The sequence below is a fragment of the Enoplosus armatus genome, chromosome 9 (assembly GCF_043641665.1).
Source record: "Enoplosus armatus isolate fEnoArm2 chromosome 9, fEnoArm2.hap1, whole genome shotgun sequence".
NCBI lineage: Eukaryota > Metazoa > Chordata > Actinopteri > Centrarchiformes > Enoplosidae > Enoplosus > Enoplosus armatus.
Window position 1 is genome coordinate 25,638,182 of NC_092188.1, and position 16,247 is coordinate 25,654,428.

General features: G+C 41.9%; 2 protein-coding genes across 7 annotated transcripts in view; one reads left to right on the top strand and one right to left on the bottom strand.

Moving 5' to 3' along the window:
- The window catches only part of zufsp (zinc finger containing ubiquitin peptidase 1), a 16,935-nt gene continuing 688 nt past the window's right edge, over positions 1–16,247 (bottom strand). Inside the window, exons 2-12 of one of the 6 annotated variants that reach the window (XM_070911355.1) lie at positions 15,306–15,356; positions 14,346–14,910; positions 14,168–14,269; positions 9,427–9,537; positions 9,217–9,326; positions 8,608–8,776; positions 5,370–5,558; positions 3,329–3,494; positions 1,712–1,872; positions 409–629; positions 1–163 (exon numbers count right to left, since the gene is read on the bottom strand). In XM_070911355.1, coding sequence (XP_070767456.1) covers positions 116–163; positions 409–629; positions 1,712–1,872; positions 3,329–3,494; positions 5,370–5,558; positions 8,608–8,776; positions 9,217–9,326; positions 9,427–9,537; positions 14,168–14,269; positions 14,346–14,901 — 1,833 coding nt within the window. In that variant the 5' untranslated portion in view covers positions 14,902–14,910; positions 15,306–15,356 and the 3' untranslated portion in view covers positions 1–115. Of the gene's footprint in view, positions 164–408; positions 630–1,711; positions 1,873–3,328; positions 3,495–5,369; positions 5,559–8,607; positions 8,777–9,216; positions 9,327–9,426; positions 9,538–14,167; positions 14,270–14,345; positions 14,911–15,263; positions 15,384–16,247 lie in introns of those variants that run through there. The other 5 variants (XM_070911356.1, XM_070911354.1, XM_070911357.1 and 2 more) reach the window with 5 other exon arrangements.
- kpna5 (karyopherin alpha 5 (importin alpha 6)) overlaps positions 13,941–16,247 on the top strand; it is a 17,228-nt gene continuing 14,921 nt past the window's right edge. The window contains exon 1 of the mRNA XM_070911360.1: positions 13,941–13,962. Within this exon, the coding sequence (XP_070767461.1) occupies positions 13,941–13,962 (22 nt within the window). The remainder of the gene's footprint in view (positions 13,963–16,247) is intronic.

The window sequence follows — 16,247 nt, forward strand, 5'->3', positions numbered from 1 at the left end:
TTTATTTTAAAAATGTGTGTAAACTTTATTAGCAAATGACCACATTACATAGCTTCTGAAAATCAATAAATATTCACAGTAAAAAGATAGAAGGGATGAAGACGTCGGTTGTTCTTCATGGGATCCTTTCAGCGTGTAAAGTCCTGGAGTTCAAGATGCTAATCTGTAAAAAAACAAATAACACAGTGCGCTGATATACAGACAAAGAGCAATTTATTGAACACTTAGACGTAGTCTGCACCTAAAGACCCTCAAAGTCTTTGGACAATAAGCAGCCCGGTCTTAGTTTGGTTAATGACTCGGGATGACGTCACAGTGAAGGAACTTCAGCTGGAGTACCTCACATTTCACTATAGACCTCAGCAGGGCACTCCGCTAATCTGTGTCCTATGTTCCGTGACAGCTCACCTGTTTCTCCTCAGCAGACAACACGCCCTGCGCTGCCAGCACCTGGTACTGCTTGTGCTTCAGGCTGCCGGGGAACTTCCTGACATGGCGGACGGCTGTGGAGACGGTGTCCCTGCTCAGCAGCTTCCTGGCGTCTGATGCTGAGGAGCCGGGATCCAGGAGCAGGAGGCACAAGCTCCCATTCTTCTTTTGCTCCAGGCCCACTATAGAGCGGCTGTGACCTGCCGAAGGACACAGGGTGAAGGAGGGAGACCTGGAAGTGGTGGACTATAATGCTCCAAAAGAAGGCAAAAGGGTTTATAGCTGTTCCAACATCCACACTTGAAGGTGGGGTGAACAGCACACATTTTCATCTTCAGTCTCTCCTGGAAGACATTCATAGTGTTGCACTTGGTTGTTCACACGAAAAGTGACAGAAGATTGTTGGGAAACAAATAGAAAAATGGAGTTCAAGCCCTCCTTTCTCACCTCCACACAGCTAGACCAATCACGGTGTGAAGTGAGTGCGAACGTCGGCTTGGAGACAAGGATAAGTCTGTTGATATTCTATACTTTTCTCATTGTCCACAAATCTCATGTTCAGACTCAGAGCAGCAGTGAATGGATCTACAAACAAGTACTGTCTTTTTCCTCTGTGCCATAAAAAAAAAAAGGCCAACCCGGAAGTTAGCATCGCCCTGGTTCCATCGACTAAAAGCCAATGGGAATTGTTCCATGGGATTTTGGATTATTGCAGAAAATAAGCTCTGTGGCAAAACAAAAGTTTATGATACTTACACGTTTTGTTCAGCAAGATAATCTTCACTAATGAACACCACTTTTATGAGTTTTGGAGCGCAAATGGAATCGCCAGAAGTAAAAAGCTAACATTAGGCTATAAAGGAACTACACCACTATATATATATATATATATATATATATATATATTCCTATAATTTAACTTCTGCACTATTTTGCACTTGCCTGGTTTTCTTTTCATACATATTGTCTCAGCATTGTTGGAGCGATCCTGAGAATTAAGAATTTCATTGCCAATGACTGCTTCACTGTAATTGTTGTGCATAGGAAAATACAGACCTCAAAACTAGACTTCAAGAAAAGTTGGACTGCTATTCCAAAGCCTCTCCAAATATGACAACAAAAACTACAACAACAGGACCAAGGTTGTAAAACAACTGTTCTTTCAAGCTGCAGATCTGTTCCACGTACTCAGAACATCAACCAGTTAAAGAAGTGCACAAAGGCCCCATTTATCCTGCACAACGCGTGATGAAGCAACGCGGCAGGTGGTGTTGCTGTGTACCTTGGTGCTGCAGGTAAAGTGGGGGCAGGGAGGTGTGGATGACTCTGGGGGACAGTCTGCTGCTCCTGCTGGACTGACAGAAGTACTGCTTCACCCAGTCAAACAACCTGGGGTGGGTGTCACCTGGGCCCGTCGGCTGGTGGAAGTCGAGGATGCGGGCACTGAAAAAACACATGTTTACAGGGTCCAGCTTCATGAAGACTTAAAGTCACAACAAAAATGCAACCTGAATGAGATTCTGAAGCGGTTATTGAATGTCCGTAAAGAAAAAAAAAACAATTTTAATTCCTCAAATTTTCTTAGTTTTGACCAACATTTCACTGCAGCAAAACTGGTAGCTGTTCAGAGTTCAGAAGGACAAGCCCCCATCAGATGAGCCGTTAGCAAACCTGTAGTTTAACCATATTATCCGTGCCTTTTATTTGGAACTTTCACCTTTTGGGTGCATTCGTTCATGCTTTTGCTCAGGAATAGTTCAGGGTACATAACAGATCAACCCGTCTTCTCATTTGATGCGGATATCATGCTGCTTGCACTCCTGGGGTGTAGAGGTTTGGAACGCTATAGCAGACTGGCACTGAAGCCTTGTTTATGCTCGCGCGAGCAGGCCCGCCGTGGATGTTGCATCACCTTTGAGACTGCACAGAGGCGTTCATGCTTAACGGCGACCATAAATCCAGCTTAATGCTACGTGTGCTGCTCCATTGGTCTTTCATTTACCTCTAGAGCCCAGATATCATCAGCGTCAGGGAGGGTTAACTTCATGATTTTGCTATGTTCTAATATGTATATTGAAATAGAATTTGTATACTTATTATGTTTTGTATTTTTCGCATTTACAAGTGAACCCTGCTAATATCTAGCTCTTAATATTGAAGTCTATCCCACAATATGCTTCTGTACATTAGATCCTGTGAGATCCTCTGTATGCCTACTAGTAGTAGTGGGGGAAGAATGTATATGAATTGTTTTATCTGACGTGTTTATTCTATATGAATTATTGTGCACATCTGATTGTCCCCAGAAGCAATAAATAAAATGTAATAAAATGCTTCTCCTTTAGGCTTTAGGATTAACCATTTAGTGTATGACCAATGTCAAAAAGAGCCCGAGGTGAAGTGTTCAAATGTTTTGCCTTGTGTGACCAACGGTCCAAAACCCAAAAGATATTCCGTTTGCTGTGATAGAAAACATAGAAATGCAGCAAATGCTCGCATTTGAGAGGATGTAAATACCAAATGTTTGGCTATTTTTTGCTTGAAAAATGACTGCAACAAATTGGGGTTTATTTGGCTGTAAAAAGCTCTAATTATGACTTATGGTGTACATTTGTCATAAATGACAAATCAATTCATTCAACCAAAACGTTTATAGGTAACCTGTGGAGTTTTTGACCACTATGGTGCAATACTTTCCCCTTTTTGTTTTGCATACCCGACGGCGGATGATGCGACGCATTCTCGCAGACGGTTTCACACAATTCCACTGGTCCACAATTGGTAGAGGCAGGGCAGCGAGAAATGTAGCGATGTGCCCGAGAAAAAGGTAGGCATGTCGGTGACTCTTATGATGACAAGATGCAGCCTGAGGTTGCGAATTAGAGAGTGTAGTGCTCACCTGATTCCCATAGAGGTGAGGAGGGCGAAGATCTCTGTGGCTCCGATCCAGGCTCGAGTTCCCTGCAGCCGCTGGTTGAAGTGGGACGCACCTTGTGGATCCAGTCCTTCTTTCCAAGCCTCCTCGATCATACTCTGCACCTGAGGGATACTAGGCACGGTCTTCTCTGGGGGAGAAGGTACATGGAGAGAACTGAAGTGTGCACAGGTGCAGACCTGGAGGCAATCATTCTCAGTTTTTTTTTTATCTGTCATCTTAGCTCTCAGAGTATCAAGCAATCAGTCTGTTCTAAAGGAGAAATCCACCCTAAATATTTTGACATTTTCTTAGACTTTGATGTGCCACGCTTTTCTGGTGGTGAATTTCTTCTATTTCTATTATCAGACGTGGCTAACTGAACCAACTGTGGGGGATGTGATGTCACATTGAAATAGTTCCAGTACAGCTACATGGGCGCTTGGCAGCAGGAAGTGCTTCCTTTTGCACCCACTCTCAACAACAGGAGGTAAACTATTGAAGAACAGGTCCTGATCTCCGCAACAACAGTGTCACCAGACCAGAACGCAGAACAAGGACAAGACACGATGTGCTTTGAGCAAACAACAGGGTTGTCATCATAGATACTACCTGACAGTTGACTCACAAGCTATATTTAGACTGTATAGTTTACCAAAACCAAAGTCACTGCTCTCTCTACTCGTTTTCTGTTGACAGAACTACACCTATTAACTAAGGTTCAGACACTGAGGCAAAAAATGATTTGTAGAAATAACATCAGCTGTTATTGAGCCAGCATCTGAAACGCATGATGGAAAGTGGAGGACAGCTCAGTGTGTAATATCATGCTTTTCACCATGGCCACCTACCAAAGGAAAAATAATAAGGAGTTTGTGTTTTTTAAACAGTGAGAACTGATGCTGCTCTGCTCTGTTCTCCGTGAACATGAAAACAAAAGTCAAACATTATGCTTAAACCCCCCCCCCCAAAAAAACTTGATGATTCACTTTTGGATGAATTCTGCAACTGCGGCGCAGTGTTTGGTTCCTGGCCGCAACGACAACAAAGCATTCTGAATTATCTACAGCTCTGATTCAAGTGCTGACTGCTTTCTTCTCCATAGCAACAGTGACCAAGGCTCATGGGTAACATAGTACTTAGAGCCATCCCCCAAACTGATGGAAAAAAAGGCATGCTTTCAAAGAAATTGAGCTGAATAATAATATATAATAATCCAATAATTCGTACATACAGTCATTAATATAAACCTATAGTATAGTTACATTACCCAGGACATTCCTGTACTTCATCATTAGATGATAAAATTGGAAATGTACAGTGGGTAAAAATAAACAGCTCCTTCTGTGTCCCAACTGTATATACTGCTCCTTGCACAGTGTAGTTTAACTATTTAAAATATCGTGGGGCAAAACCACAATCAATTCTCAGATATTTACCTCAACTGCACAGGAACCAGCCATTTAGACCTCCACTCCTAGTGCATTTCAGCATATCTTTAAAAGAAGCCTCCCTGTTCTTCGCTCCGCTCCGGTTTGAATTTGCGGTCGATGCAAACTCAACACTTCCTCCATGTTTGCCTGTTGTCCATTTCCACAGCGCTAATTCCATCAATGCAACGGTAGTCGTATCACACTCGCCACTCTTCTGAGAACGCACTGTATATCATTCTCATTCACTGATTCTTTCTTCCTCATCGGCAACCAGCCTTTATTAGTTTTGTGTTTGGACTAGTATCAGATTGCTGGCTTTTATTTGGAGAATCTTAAGTATGTTGAGACGTATTTGTGACCCATTGAGAGTGCCTTCCATGATCATGATATAAACAATGTGCAATCACAAATACTGATAGATAATAATAATATATAATTAAATACACATCAGTATATATCATAATATATAATAATGTATCATTCCCCCCCGGGGATCAATAAAGTATTTCTGATTCTGATTTCTGATTCTAATGTTGGCAAGAAAGAGAAAGCGAAAGTGCTGATCTCAGTTCATTTGCAGTGTGATTGTGCACCTTGTAGGAGGGGAGCATATGAGTCTATGCCATGCAGGGAGGAGAGGAGCATCTGGAAGTTTCTGTATCCACAGCCCCAGCCGTTATCCCCCGCTGAGGAGCAGTAGTGGTCGGTGTCAGCACTCAGCCACACGTGGACACAGTCTCTGCATTCATTCTGGTAGTATTCACGTAAGGCTCTGACCACACCTACATAAGAGAGGTGAACAGAGTGCATGTGAAACATTCCTTGCGGCAGCTCAGCAGTGTTACTGACACACAGCTGAACCAGAAGCCATTGGATCTGACTCCGATCAATATTCCTAAAAGGTGATGGCAGCTGAATGTTTAAATATCAATAAATCATTGTGGAGGATGCGACTATACTGTCCTATACCGCAGTGTCTCCAATAGTGCACTTGCTTATTTGATTTTATTGGAATATTTGATTATTTTATGAGATCCATGTCTCATAATCATAAGATGCTAAGCCATAATTACAAGATACAGGAGTCATAATTAGCGGGTTATGTGCTTCGGTACAGTACTGCGCACACAGAGAAGACATGGAGTTTCAAGAGCGCGGAGTAGAACACCACCAGCTCAACAGCATGGCTGATATTTTTGCAACATTGAAAGCCGTCATTGAAATCACTTTCACAAGCACTCATTCTGGATGACTTTTAATATGGATCTCCACTATAAAACTAAAGGAAATCTCCTACATTTTGACTAAATGTGTATTTATCTGCCAGTCAATATAAGCTACAGTTTAAGCTGTTTTTGACAGTTAATGAAAACACCAGATGTAGCTGTCAAAAAAGAAATCCTGTGCAGCGAGATGATAGAGATGATGGGGTTAAGGGAACGTGGTGTGACCGGATAACAAATTAGTGTGAGTGCTGAGGTCACAAATGGGCTAGTAAGTGGCCTCCTTTTCAAGTTTCGTGCACGTTTAGTCATCTATCCTGCCTTTACACAACTATTACCACAGCAGCACAACATAAATTGACACTGTGCCCACACTGACCTATATTTGTCTCTCTGCATGCTTTACTCATTGAGCTGTTACATCACCGTTCATTTGACTTGCACAGCTGACTTTAGTTTGTATAAGCAGCTGAATAAAGCACAAGTGATTAGGTGAATTAACACACACACACACACGCGGCTTGTATTTCAGCGGCCTATCCCCAGACAATGACAGAGATTAACTAAAAGAACATTTTGTGAAAGTTGAGGGAATGTTGAAGAACAGGTTCAGGATAAAGACGAAGACTGAAACAGGGAGTTGACAAATGCTGAGAATGTGAAAGATGGGCAGGAAAGTAATCTCAACAGGCTTGATTTATTGTAATATTGACGTATGTCATCCTTTTTCAGGGACCTAAGTGGCAGCCTGATCATTGGAAATATGTCAAGGATAATAATGACAAAAGAAGCCACAAACCACTGTAAGGTGATGTTAAAAAAATACTTTGAGCTACATAAATCAGATTATGACCTCATTATGAGCTCAATATTTGTGTAATCCCCCCTCCGGGGATCAATAAAGTATTTCTGATTAAGTGCTTCTAACGTGCCTTTTATGCTTTATTCATTTATTTTACATATAGTTCTGCTGGGGGACTTCAACTCTCACATGGGCAACGATGGAGAAACCTGGAGAGGGGTGATTGGGAGGAACGGCCTGCCTTATCTAAACCTGAGTGGTGCTTTGTTATTGGACTTATGTTCTAGTCGTGGATAACAAACACCATGTTTGAGAATAAGGTGATTCACAAGTACCAACACCCTAGGCCAAAGATCGATGATCGACTTTGTGATTGTATCATCATGTCTGCAGCCGTATGTCTTGGACACTCTGGTGAGGAGAGGAGCTGAGCTGTCAACTGATCACCACCTGGTGGTTGGCTGCCAGACAGACCTGGTAAACCCAAACATGTAGTGAGGGTTAACTGGGAACGTCTGGTTCAGGCCCCTGTCCGCGAGGTCTTCAATTCCCACCTTTGGAAGAATTGAATCTTTGAATCTCTTTCACCTTGGGAGAATCTTGTGCATACTGGGGGAGGTTAGGGATGTGGAATCCGAGTGGGCCATGTTCAGAGCCTCCGTTGTGGAGGCGGCTCCCAACTTGGCTGCTTAAAGAAGTTTAGTTTGACTCTAGTCAGCACTTCTTTACCAGATATGATCAATCTGTCTTTATTAACAGGCTACGTACCACAGTCCTTTAAAGTAGCTGCAAGTAAACCACTTCTTAAAAAGCCCACTCTTGATCCAGAGGTTTTAGCCAACTATAGACCTATATCTAACCTTCCCTTTCTCTCCAAGATTCTTGAGAAAGCAGTCGCCCATCAGCTGTGTGACTTTCTACATGACAATAAGTTGCTTGAGGACTTTCAGTCAGGTTTCAGAGCTCATCATAGCACAGAGACAGCACTGGTGAAAGTTACAAATGACCTTCTAACTGCATCAGACAAAGGACTTGTCTCTATACTTGTTTTGTTAGACCTTAGTGCTGCATTCGACACCATTGACCATCATATCCTCTTACAGAGACTGGAACATTTAATTGGCATTACTCTATTTGTAAAGTGTCATGAGATGACTTTTGTTGTGGTTTGGCGCTATATAAATAAAATTGAAAAAACTGCCCAAAAGGACACTTATACTTTTATTCAATTCTAATTTTAAATATTTGCATATATGTTCTGTGTGTGTAACTTTAATTTCATTGTGCAGCCCTATGTTGTAGAAACCTTGAAATGAACTGTAAACCCCTACATCCTGTTTCCATGCACATCCCGGATGCACTGCGCACCTGCAACCACGGAAAAAAAGTGCACCACCTCCAGCAATTTGGTATGGGAAATGTATAACATCAAACAAAAAATGTAAATGTGCTGTTTTCAATTGGCAGAGACTACTTTTCTTACTTCCACTGTCAGAGAGATTGATTGAAAATGGGAGAAGTAAAATATTACAGCAGCAGATTTATAGATTCATACTTCAAATATGTAGCCGCGGCAGTAAACTTTTACCACTGAATTAATTGCATTTCATTTTTTAAAGGCTAAGTAAGGAAATATATGCTATTTTTGTAACATTAGACTATAAACAAACAACAAACAACTCCTTTCATTCAATATGGAGTTAGGGCATAACACCAAACAGAGCACTCATTGTATTCCTTCAAACCAGCAGCGTTTATATGTGTTGTTTTTGCAGAGTTGTGGCTGCAGGACGTGCACAAACATACCCTGAGTTCTGGTTCTGCCATCGTCAACCCCTGAGGCCAGGGACTCCATCATCTCAGCCCTTTTACAGTGAAACTCTGCGGGGGCCATGAGACCCCTGGCCACAGCTCTCTCCATGGTCCTCTCCATCTGTCTGGAGTAGCCTCCCCTGCCATCCAGCCCAAACTGCCTCTGCAAAGACGACATACCACACAGGTCAGGACAGAGAGAGAAACCACAAGCGTCAGACAGTAAACACACGACAGTGGAAAAATCACGGGAATGTATGGTTCAATGACTACATCAACTTTTATTTTGAAATGTATAACTCTCCAGAATATCACACCCTGTGGTGTATATGGATTCATTTAACCATGTTTCATGTAGTTAATTTGGTGAGGTCCTTATAGTCCTTATATACATAGTGCCCAAAATGTTTGAACAGGGCAGCAGGATTATGATAGTGCTACAATATTACACTGATTACCCAATATCAATGTAAATCCTCAAATTAATGCTGGAAGTTGGCACCCTTATAGTCACTAACTGAATTGAAATCCGACAAAAAAATGTATCTCTATCTAAACACTTATGGTCTGCGCGGTAGGTGTTCTGCAGTGTCGAATCCAGACCTGCAGCTTCTTGAACTCCTCTCTCTCCTGCTGGGCCTCCTCCTGCCTCCTCTTGTGCTCCTCCTCCTCCTGAAGCTGTCTGGCCAGCTTAAGGTCTGATCCAGGGCTCCCTGCAGCAACAGCAGGTAAACCAAAGGCTTAGGAAGAAGAAAGAAAAAAAAACAACCCTAAAGGGAATTATGTAGCAGGGAGATATGAATATATGCCCACCTGCAGAGTTCACAGCTGCTCTGTGGTCTAAATGCAGTTCCACGTGTTCCTGCAGAGCGAAGCTGTCATTGCAGACCAGAGAGCACATAGGGCACTCAAATCTCTTCTCTCCTACAAAACAGATTGGAAACCTTGTGTAAATCCAGTTATTGCAAACTTATTTCATATGAGGGTTGATAACTGAGACAGATAGGGAACAGTCCTTTCTCTGGTCCAGTCTCCGTCACCCACTAATAATCTATTACTCTAATTATCTTAACCTACAATATTTTATCCTTGGAAACCTCCATGATACTGTGTCTGTGTTAAAACACATTACAAGAGACAAAAATACTTTAGTTTATTTCCTGTAATTCCATGAATGATAAAGGTGCTAAAACACTTTCTCAGAATCTGACTCCGACCTGAATTATCTGTTCACTCTATCATCAATTTCATTCATACCACTCATTTTCTTTTCTCTCTAATTCATGTTGTTTCTGGCTAGGCGGAGATGAATACAAAGTGTGAAAATGCGTGCAATAATGGAAGTGGTGTAGGTCCGCCAGAGAAATGTGACTGACACAAAGGCAGAGAGACTGTCTTGTTTAACTCACAGTAACTCACTCAGTAAACGATAGTGTTGCCTGCTGTTTGTTTGTGTCACTGAGTGTTTCTAATAGCACAGCCAACAAGTCCATGCAGGCCTCAAATGGGTTATAATTTGGATTAGTGGGTACCAAGTGGGTAAAGACTTACAAAGAGCAATGTACTATAAGTGGGACTCATTTGGGTTGAAGATGTAGGTCACATATACTGTGCGGGATTCAGATAGTTCAAAACAGGTATTTTACCCACTCCCCATTTGTGGAAGTGTGCATTCGGACTTCTGTGGGTAACTTTCTGCTAAAACTGCAAAAATTAGGCTTTTTTGGCCTAAATTGTGTACCGTTTGTGGCGTCAGTTGACTATAATCTAGTTTAGTCTCCTGCTCTGGCTTTTTTCTGTTATGTTGAATTTCAACCATTGGTAAAATTCAAAAACATTGTGTTGTGTCAGATAAATATAGTTTGTAAATTCTTAGAGTATATTATATATATATAGTGAGACCATTTAATTCTACACTGGTTTTAGATTAGTTCGCCACAACCCTAGGTGGATGTAACCCTAGCTTGCAGAAAACCCTAGACCAAAACGGTCTATATATGTATGTATATATATATATATATATCTAAAACCAGTGTAGAATTAAATGGTCTCACTCATATAGCGCTTTTTAACCTTCACGGTTCCCAAAGTGCTTTACAGCTAAGTCTCATTCACCCCTTCACTCACACATTCACACACCAATGGCGACTGAGCTGCCATGCAAGGTGCTGGTCAGGAGCAACTTAGGGTTCAGTGTCTTGCTCAAGGACACTCCGACATGACGGGGTGGAGCCGGGGATCGAACCCTGCCCCACCTCCCTTGTGACAGTGCTAACCCCTGCACCACCATGACACATTTGTATTTTCCTTTCCACTCTTCTAGACCACACACCCGCTCATGACATTAGCGTAACCTCTCTAATCTTATCAACCCCACCCTCTCTGGTGTGATTCAAGTCTCAGCTTCCCGCAAGACTGAGTTCATCTCTCACTTCTCCATATCTTACTCGCTCCTCATTTCTCCACCCACCGGCTGACACCACCTGTCATATATCCACCTCTTCATCCCTTATTCTAACTCCCTTTTCACCACTCTCCCAACAAAGTACTACTATTCCTCCTGACCTCCTTTCTTTCCTCACCCACCTCGTCAATACATCTTTGACAACTGGTTGTCTGTTTCCTAACACACTACAAGCAGCTAGAGTGAACCCTCTTTTAAAGAAACCCACACTCAAGCATTCTGATGTAAAGAATTGCAGACCTGTCTCTCTTCTTCCATTTTTTTTCTAAAAGACAATTTTAACTTGTGTCTGTTTGGGTTATCTATAGGGGGTCATGCATGAGTGTGTGTGCACATATGTGGTGGATGAGTAATATGAGCGCAACAGCTACCTAAAATGATGATAATGGCCAAGTTTGGCCACTGGAGTGCCTTGTTGGCAATTAATGCTGAGATCCCATGTCATCAAAAAACAAAAATGCTCCTGGGTTATGCAGCTTTGTTGGGACATGTAGAACCTCCAATTTGAAAGATATAGATATAGATATATAGAAGGTAACCTGACCTCTAAACGGTACAAAGTTAAACATGGTACATCTCTTCAAATTTTAAAGCAAGTTTAGTTTTTATTTATCAATTTTTTACAGTTTCAAAAAAAATAAAAAAAATGGAAAGGGCCCTGTGCAAAAGTTTGGGAAACCTGTCAGTTAGTACTTTGTAACTCCTCCTGTGGAAGCTATAACAGCTTGCAAACTCTTCCTGTAGACAGCTAAGAGTCTTTCAATTCTTGCCATTCTTCCTACTAGAACACGTCTAGCTCAGAAAGATTCTTCGGCCTCCTTGCATGCACGGCAAGTTTGAGATCTCTCCACAGATTTTCAATAATATTCATGTCTGGGAACTGCGGTGGCCATTCCAAAACCTTCATCCGTCTTTCCTGGAGGTACTTAATGGTTGGTTGAGGTAGGCTTTGGATCATTGTCTTGCTGATATACCCAACCTCTTTTCAACTTCAGCCTCTAGAATTTATTGATATTTGATGGAATCCATTCTTCCTTCCACCCGCACAATATTTCCTGTTCCACAACCCCAAAGCATAATGGATCCACCTCCATGCAGTTGGCAAGGTGTTCTTCTCTACAAATGCTTCGCCCCAAACATACCGTCTTTGTTTGTGACCAAAAAGTTCCATTTTGGTGAAGTCCAAAGCACATTGTTCCAAAAGGCTTCAGACTTCTGAAGGTTTTCTTTTGCATACTTTAGACACTTCATTTTGTGTTTTTCTTGCCACTCTGCCATGTAGGTCTTTGTTGTTTAAAGTGTGTTGTACTGTTGTCCTGTGAACAACTACACCTGCATCTGCTACTCTTTTTCGCCGCTCTTTTGCAGTGATGTGTGGGTTTTTCTGAGCATTTCTCACCAGGTCTCATGCCATTCTATCTGATACAACTGTTCCAGTAATCTTCCATTTTCTGATAATGTTCCTGACAGTGGAAATAGGGAGTTTGAAACGCTGAGGGAGTTTTCTGTAGCCTTCTCCTTGCTGGTGGAAGTGAACTATCTTGATTCTGACATCCTTGGACAACTGGTTAGAGGAACCCATGGTTGCCAACACCAGACAAGAACAGCCACTGCAGCCAGATACTTTAGAGGGCATGGCGTTGCTTCAGAATATATAGTTCAGCTCTGGAATTAAATTCACCTGGCTCATTAAAGGCCTAACAAGTAAATCACCAGGGTCTGGGCCTTGGTAAATATTGTTTTCAAAAGTAACAAAGAATTATCCAAAAGGTTTCCCAAACTTTTGCACAGGGCCTTTTTCTTTTTTCTATTATTTTTGTAAATGTAAAAAATTGAAATAAAAAGTAATCTTGTTTGAAAACTTGAAGAGATGTGTAATGTTTAACTTTGTACCGTTTAGAGGTCAGGTTAGCTTGTTCACTTAGATATTCATTGTAAAAGGCGTTTTGATTAGAGTTGCCCAAATTTTTGCACCCTCCTGTATGTTTTTATTCTCTGTGGTTAGGAGATGTGTCTTTTTCGACTGTAATGAGTCTACAGCCATGCTAGCGGCTCTGTGAGGCTGTAATTAGGCATATCAGCGCTACTAAATGCTGATATCAACATGCTAACATGCTAACATGCTAACGATGACAATCCTACCATGCTGATGTTTGGCAGGTATAATGTTTACCTTTGTCACCATCTTAATATAGCATGTTAATATTCACGCAAACACATGGCACAGCTGATGCTGATAAGAATGCCATTAGTTTTGCAAAAATGTGGTCATAAAACAAAGTATTGGACAAACTAAAATTCTTACTAAATGATGGCGCTAGATGAGAAGTAAGAGGATTACCAAGGTTATTACAATTCATCCTGAGGGGAACATGTCTGAACTATACAACAACTAGTTGCTGAGATATTTCACTAAAAAACACAAGTGGGAACCTCATGGTGGTGCTAGATGAAAAGTCAGGGGAGTCAGTAGGTTTCATCCTCTGGGGACCATGAATGTCTGTACAAAATGTGATGGAAATCCATCAAATAGTTGTTGCGATACCAAAAATGTGACCAACACACCAGCAGACAGACCAACATTGACATCCTTGGAGCCACACTGCTAGCATGGCTAAAAATGTGTCACTCTGTACAGAAAAACCACTGCATCATCAGCAGCTTGCTGATGAGTTAGTTATGTTGTGTTTTCTTAGATGAATACACCTTGGTTGGGTGTCATATTGTTGTTCTACATACTACCCAGCTGCCATAACAAAAATATTGTGCAATGTGAGCTAAAAAAAAACCCCTGCTAGCTGGTGCACACGCCTCGAGTGCTGACCCAGAACAAACAGTTGTGAATAGAGACGTACAGTACATCATGTACATACATGTGGCTTTGGGTGTCTTGATTTTAAGAAACAATGCACTATTTTATCTCCTCTAATCTCTGCTGACTGGGTTGGTACTTGAGGAACGTGTTTGTGCCAGCTGAGAAAGTTGACTAGATCCTACAGATTAACTGTGCGCTGAGTGATGCGTGAGTGATAGAACACAGTGGTCTGTACATGGCAGCAGAGACGCAAATCTCAAAGGCAGAAAAGTTACCTTCAGCCGAGTGCTGTTCCTGCATATGCAACTCAACATGCTCCTGCAGGATGAGACAGCTGCTGCAGACCACTGCACACATGGGGCAGGAGAACAGCTTCTCTGTAACAAATACAGGACGATTCAAGTCAACGGTGACTTTAAAGTTTGAAAACAGTTTGAAAAAGTTTAGAATTACCTTTTCTTGGTGAAGACAGCCGCTTCTGTTTGGCTTTGCTGTACTCAGATTGAATTCCATTATTGTCCTCATTATGATGCCTGACAGACTCCTGTCTTGTTTTAGGGCTCTGTGTTGTTGAAGTGATCGGTGCAGTCTCTCCAGGTGATGAACCCCTGCTTTCTGGTGTACCATTCTGTCTAGGTTGCACTGAGTCTGTGGTGACACTAGAGGCACCGGTGGGTGTTGCTGCACCGGCTGTATCGCGGCTGTCCCCAGCCGAGCAGGATTGAGAAAATAATAACTTTGGGGCTGTTTGGGGTGTCTCGCTCTCAGTTACACCAGTGTTTGTTCCAGCAGAGCAGCCTGAAGTGGGCGTGACGTGAGCTGGATCCTGCGCTCTGTGCTGCTTCTCTGGGTGTGCAGAGCTGATGTGGAAGCAGAGTTCATCGTAGGACACTCCAGACAGGGAACAGAGGGGGCAGTGCATGTCATTTTCCAGGTGGCTGAGAAGGAGATGTGTCTTCATGTCCTCTTCAAACATTATCTCCTCGCCACAGATTTCACAGGTCAGCATGGCAGCAGGCTACAAACACAGACAGAGTTACTTTCACTTGCCTATGTAATGGCTTGTCATCACAGTATCAGCAGAATTGTGTCAGATGCACTACGTATGGAAAAGTGCCAGGTACTGAAGGTTGGCACCAAATGCTTCTTCAGTCTTTGCCTAATTAAAATTTGCGACAAATTACCTGATTTAAATCATTAATAAGGTTTGTTGTGCAGTGAACTTCATTAGGGCAAAGTTTCTGTATTGTTTGTTAGGAAAGCATGAAGCACTAGTGCAGTAACTCCAGCTGCACAAGTGGAAATAATATTAGCATAGAAGAATAGGGGAAGCTGGCGAGGCTTCTTGTCCTTGTCAGTAGTGAAGCTTACTGGTTGGTCTTTGGGCCTGCACACTGTGGTTGGAACTGGTACCTGAACCTGCTGGTGAAGCTCCTGCTTGTGTCACACAGGTGGCATGTCTGTCTGCAGCTCTCCATGGCAACAATGAAGCAATGACGGGGAAACAAAAAAACCCACGATAACATAGCCATTTAAGGTGCTGAAAATCGTATGGTTTTTGGTGATATTTTCTGTACCAAAACTCAGACATCATAATCAGTCATACCTAATTACAGGATGTCTTGCACCCACACATACATAGCAGTACTAGACTTATAAGGCCAGGGTAGTATACAAAAACAGAACACATGAATTATCATCAAATATAAGAGTTGACAAAACATTTGCTTGATGATGTCTTCCAGAAGGGTGGCCGTTTTTAGTGTTTTATTCAATTACGGAGATTGTTAAGTCTGAAATTGGGAACATAGTTTCTTCTTCATGTATGTAAACATTTCCTTAGCAGGCAAAGATATGTTACAGTCATCAACCATTCTGTTATCGTTATGAATAGATACCACCATGTATTAGAAAATATTAATTGATTTGCTAAAGAAGATAAACATTAACGAAGACACATCTGACAAAATGTAGCCGTTTAAGAACATTCTATTCTATTTTTTTTACAAAATGAGCATGAAGGATAAAGATCTTTATACGTACTGATCAATTGGTTACATGGATAAAAGTAAGGCAATATTTTAAAGTGAAATATTAAAAGGTCCCATATCATGCTCATTTAAGCTCTATATTTTTATTCCAGGACTCCACTAGAGTAGCTTTGCATGATTCACAGTTGAAAGAAGTCCTTATGTATCTTGTCCTGGCCCTTCCTGCAGCCCCTCAGTTCCCCCCTCTGTCTGAAACAAGCCGTTTGAGACAAACTGAACAACCTCCAAAAACTTGAAGAGCAGTCCTGAGCAGAGCGCTCCAATAACTTAGACAGACTGAGCGGGTGGATGAGCGTCCCTGTAC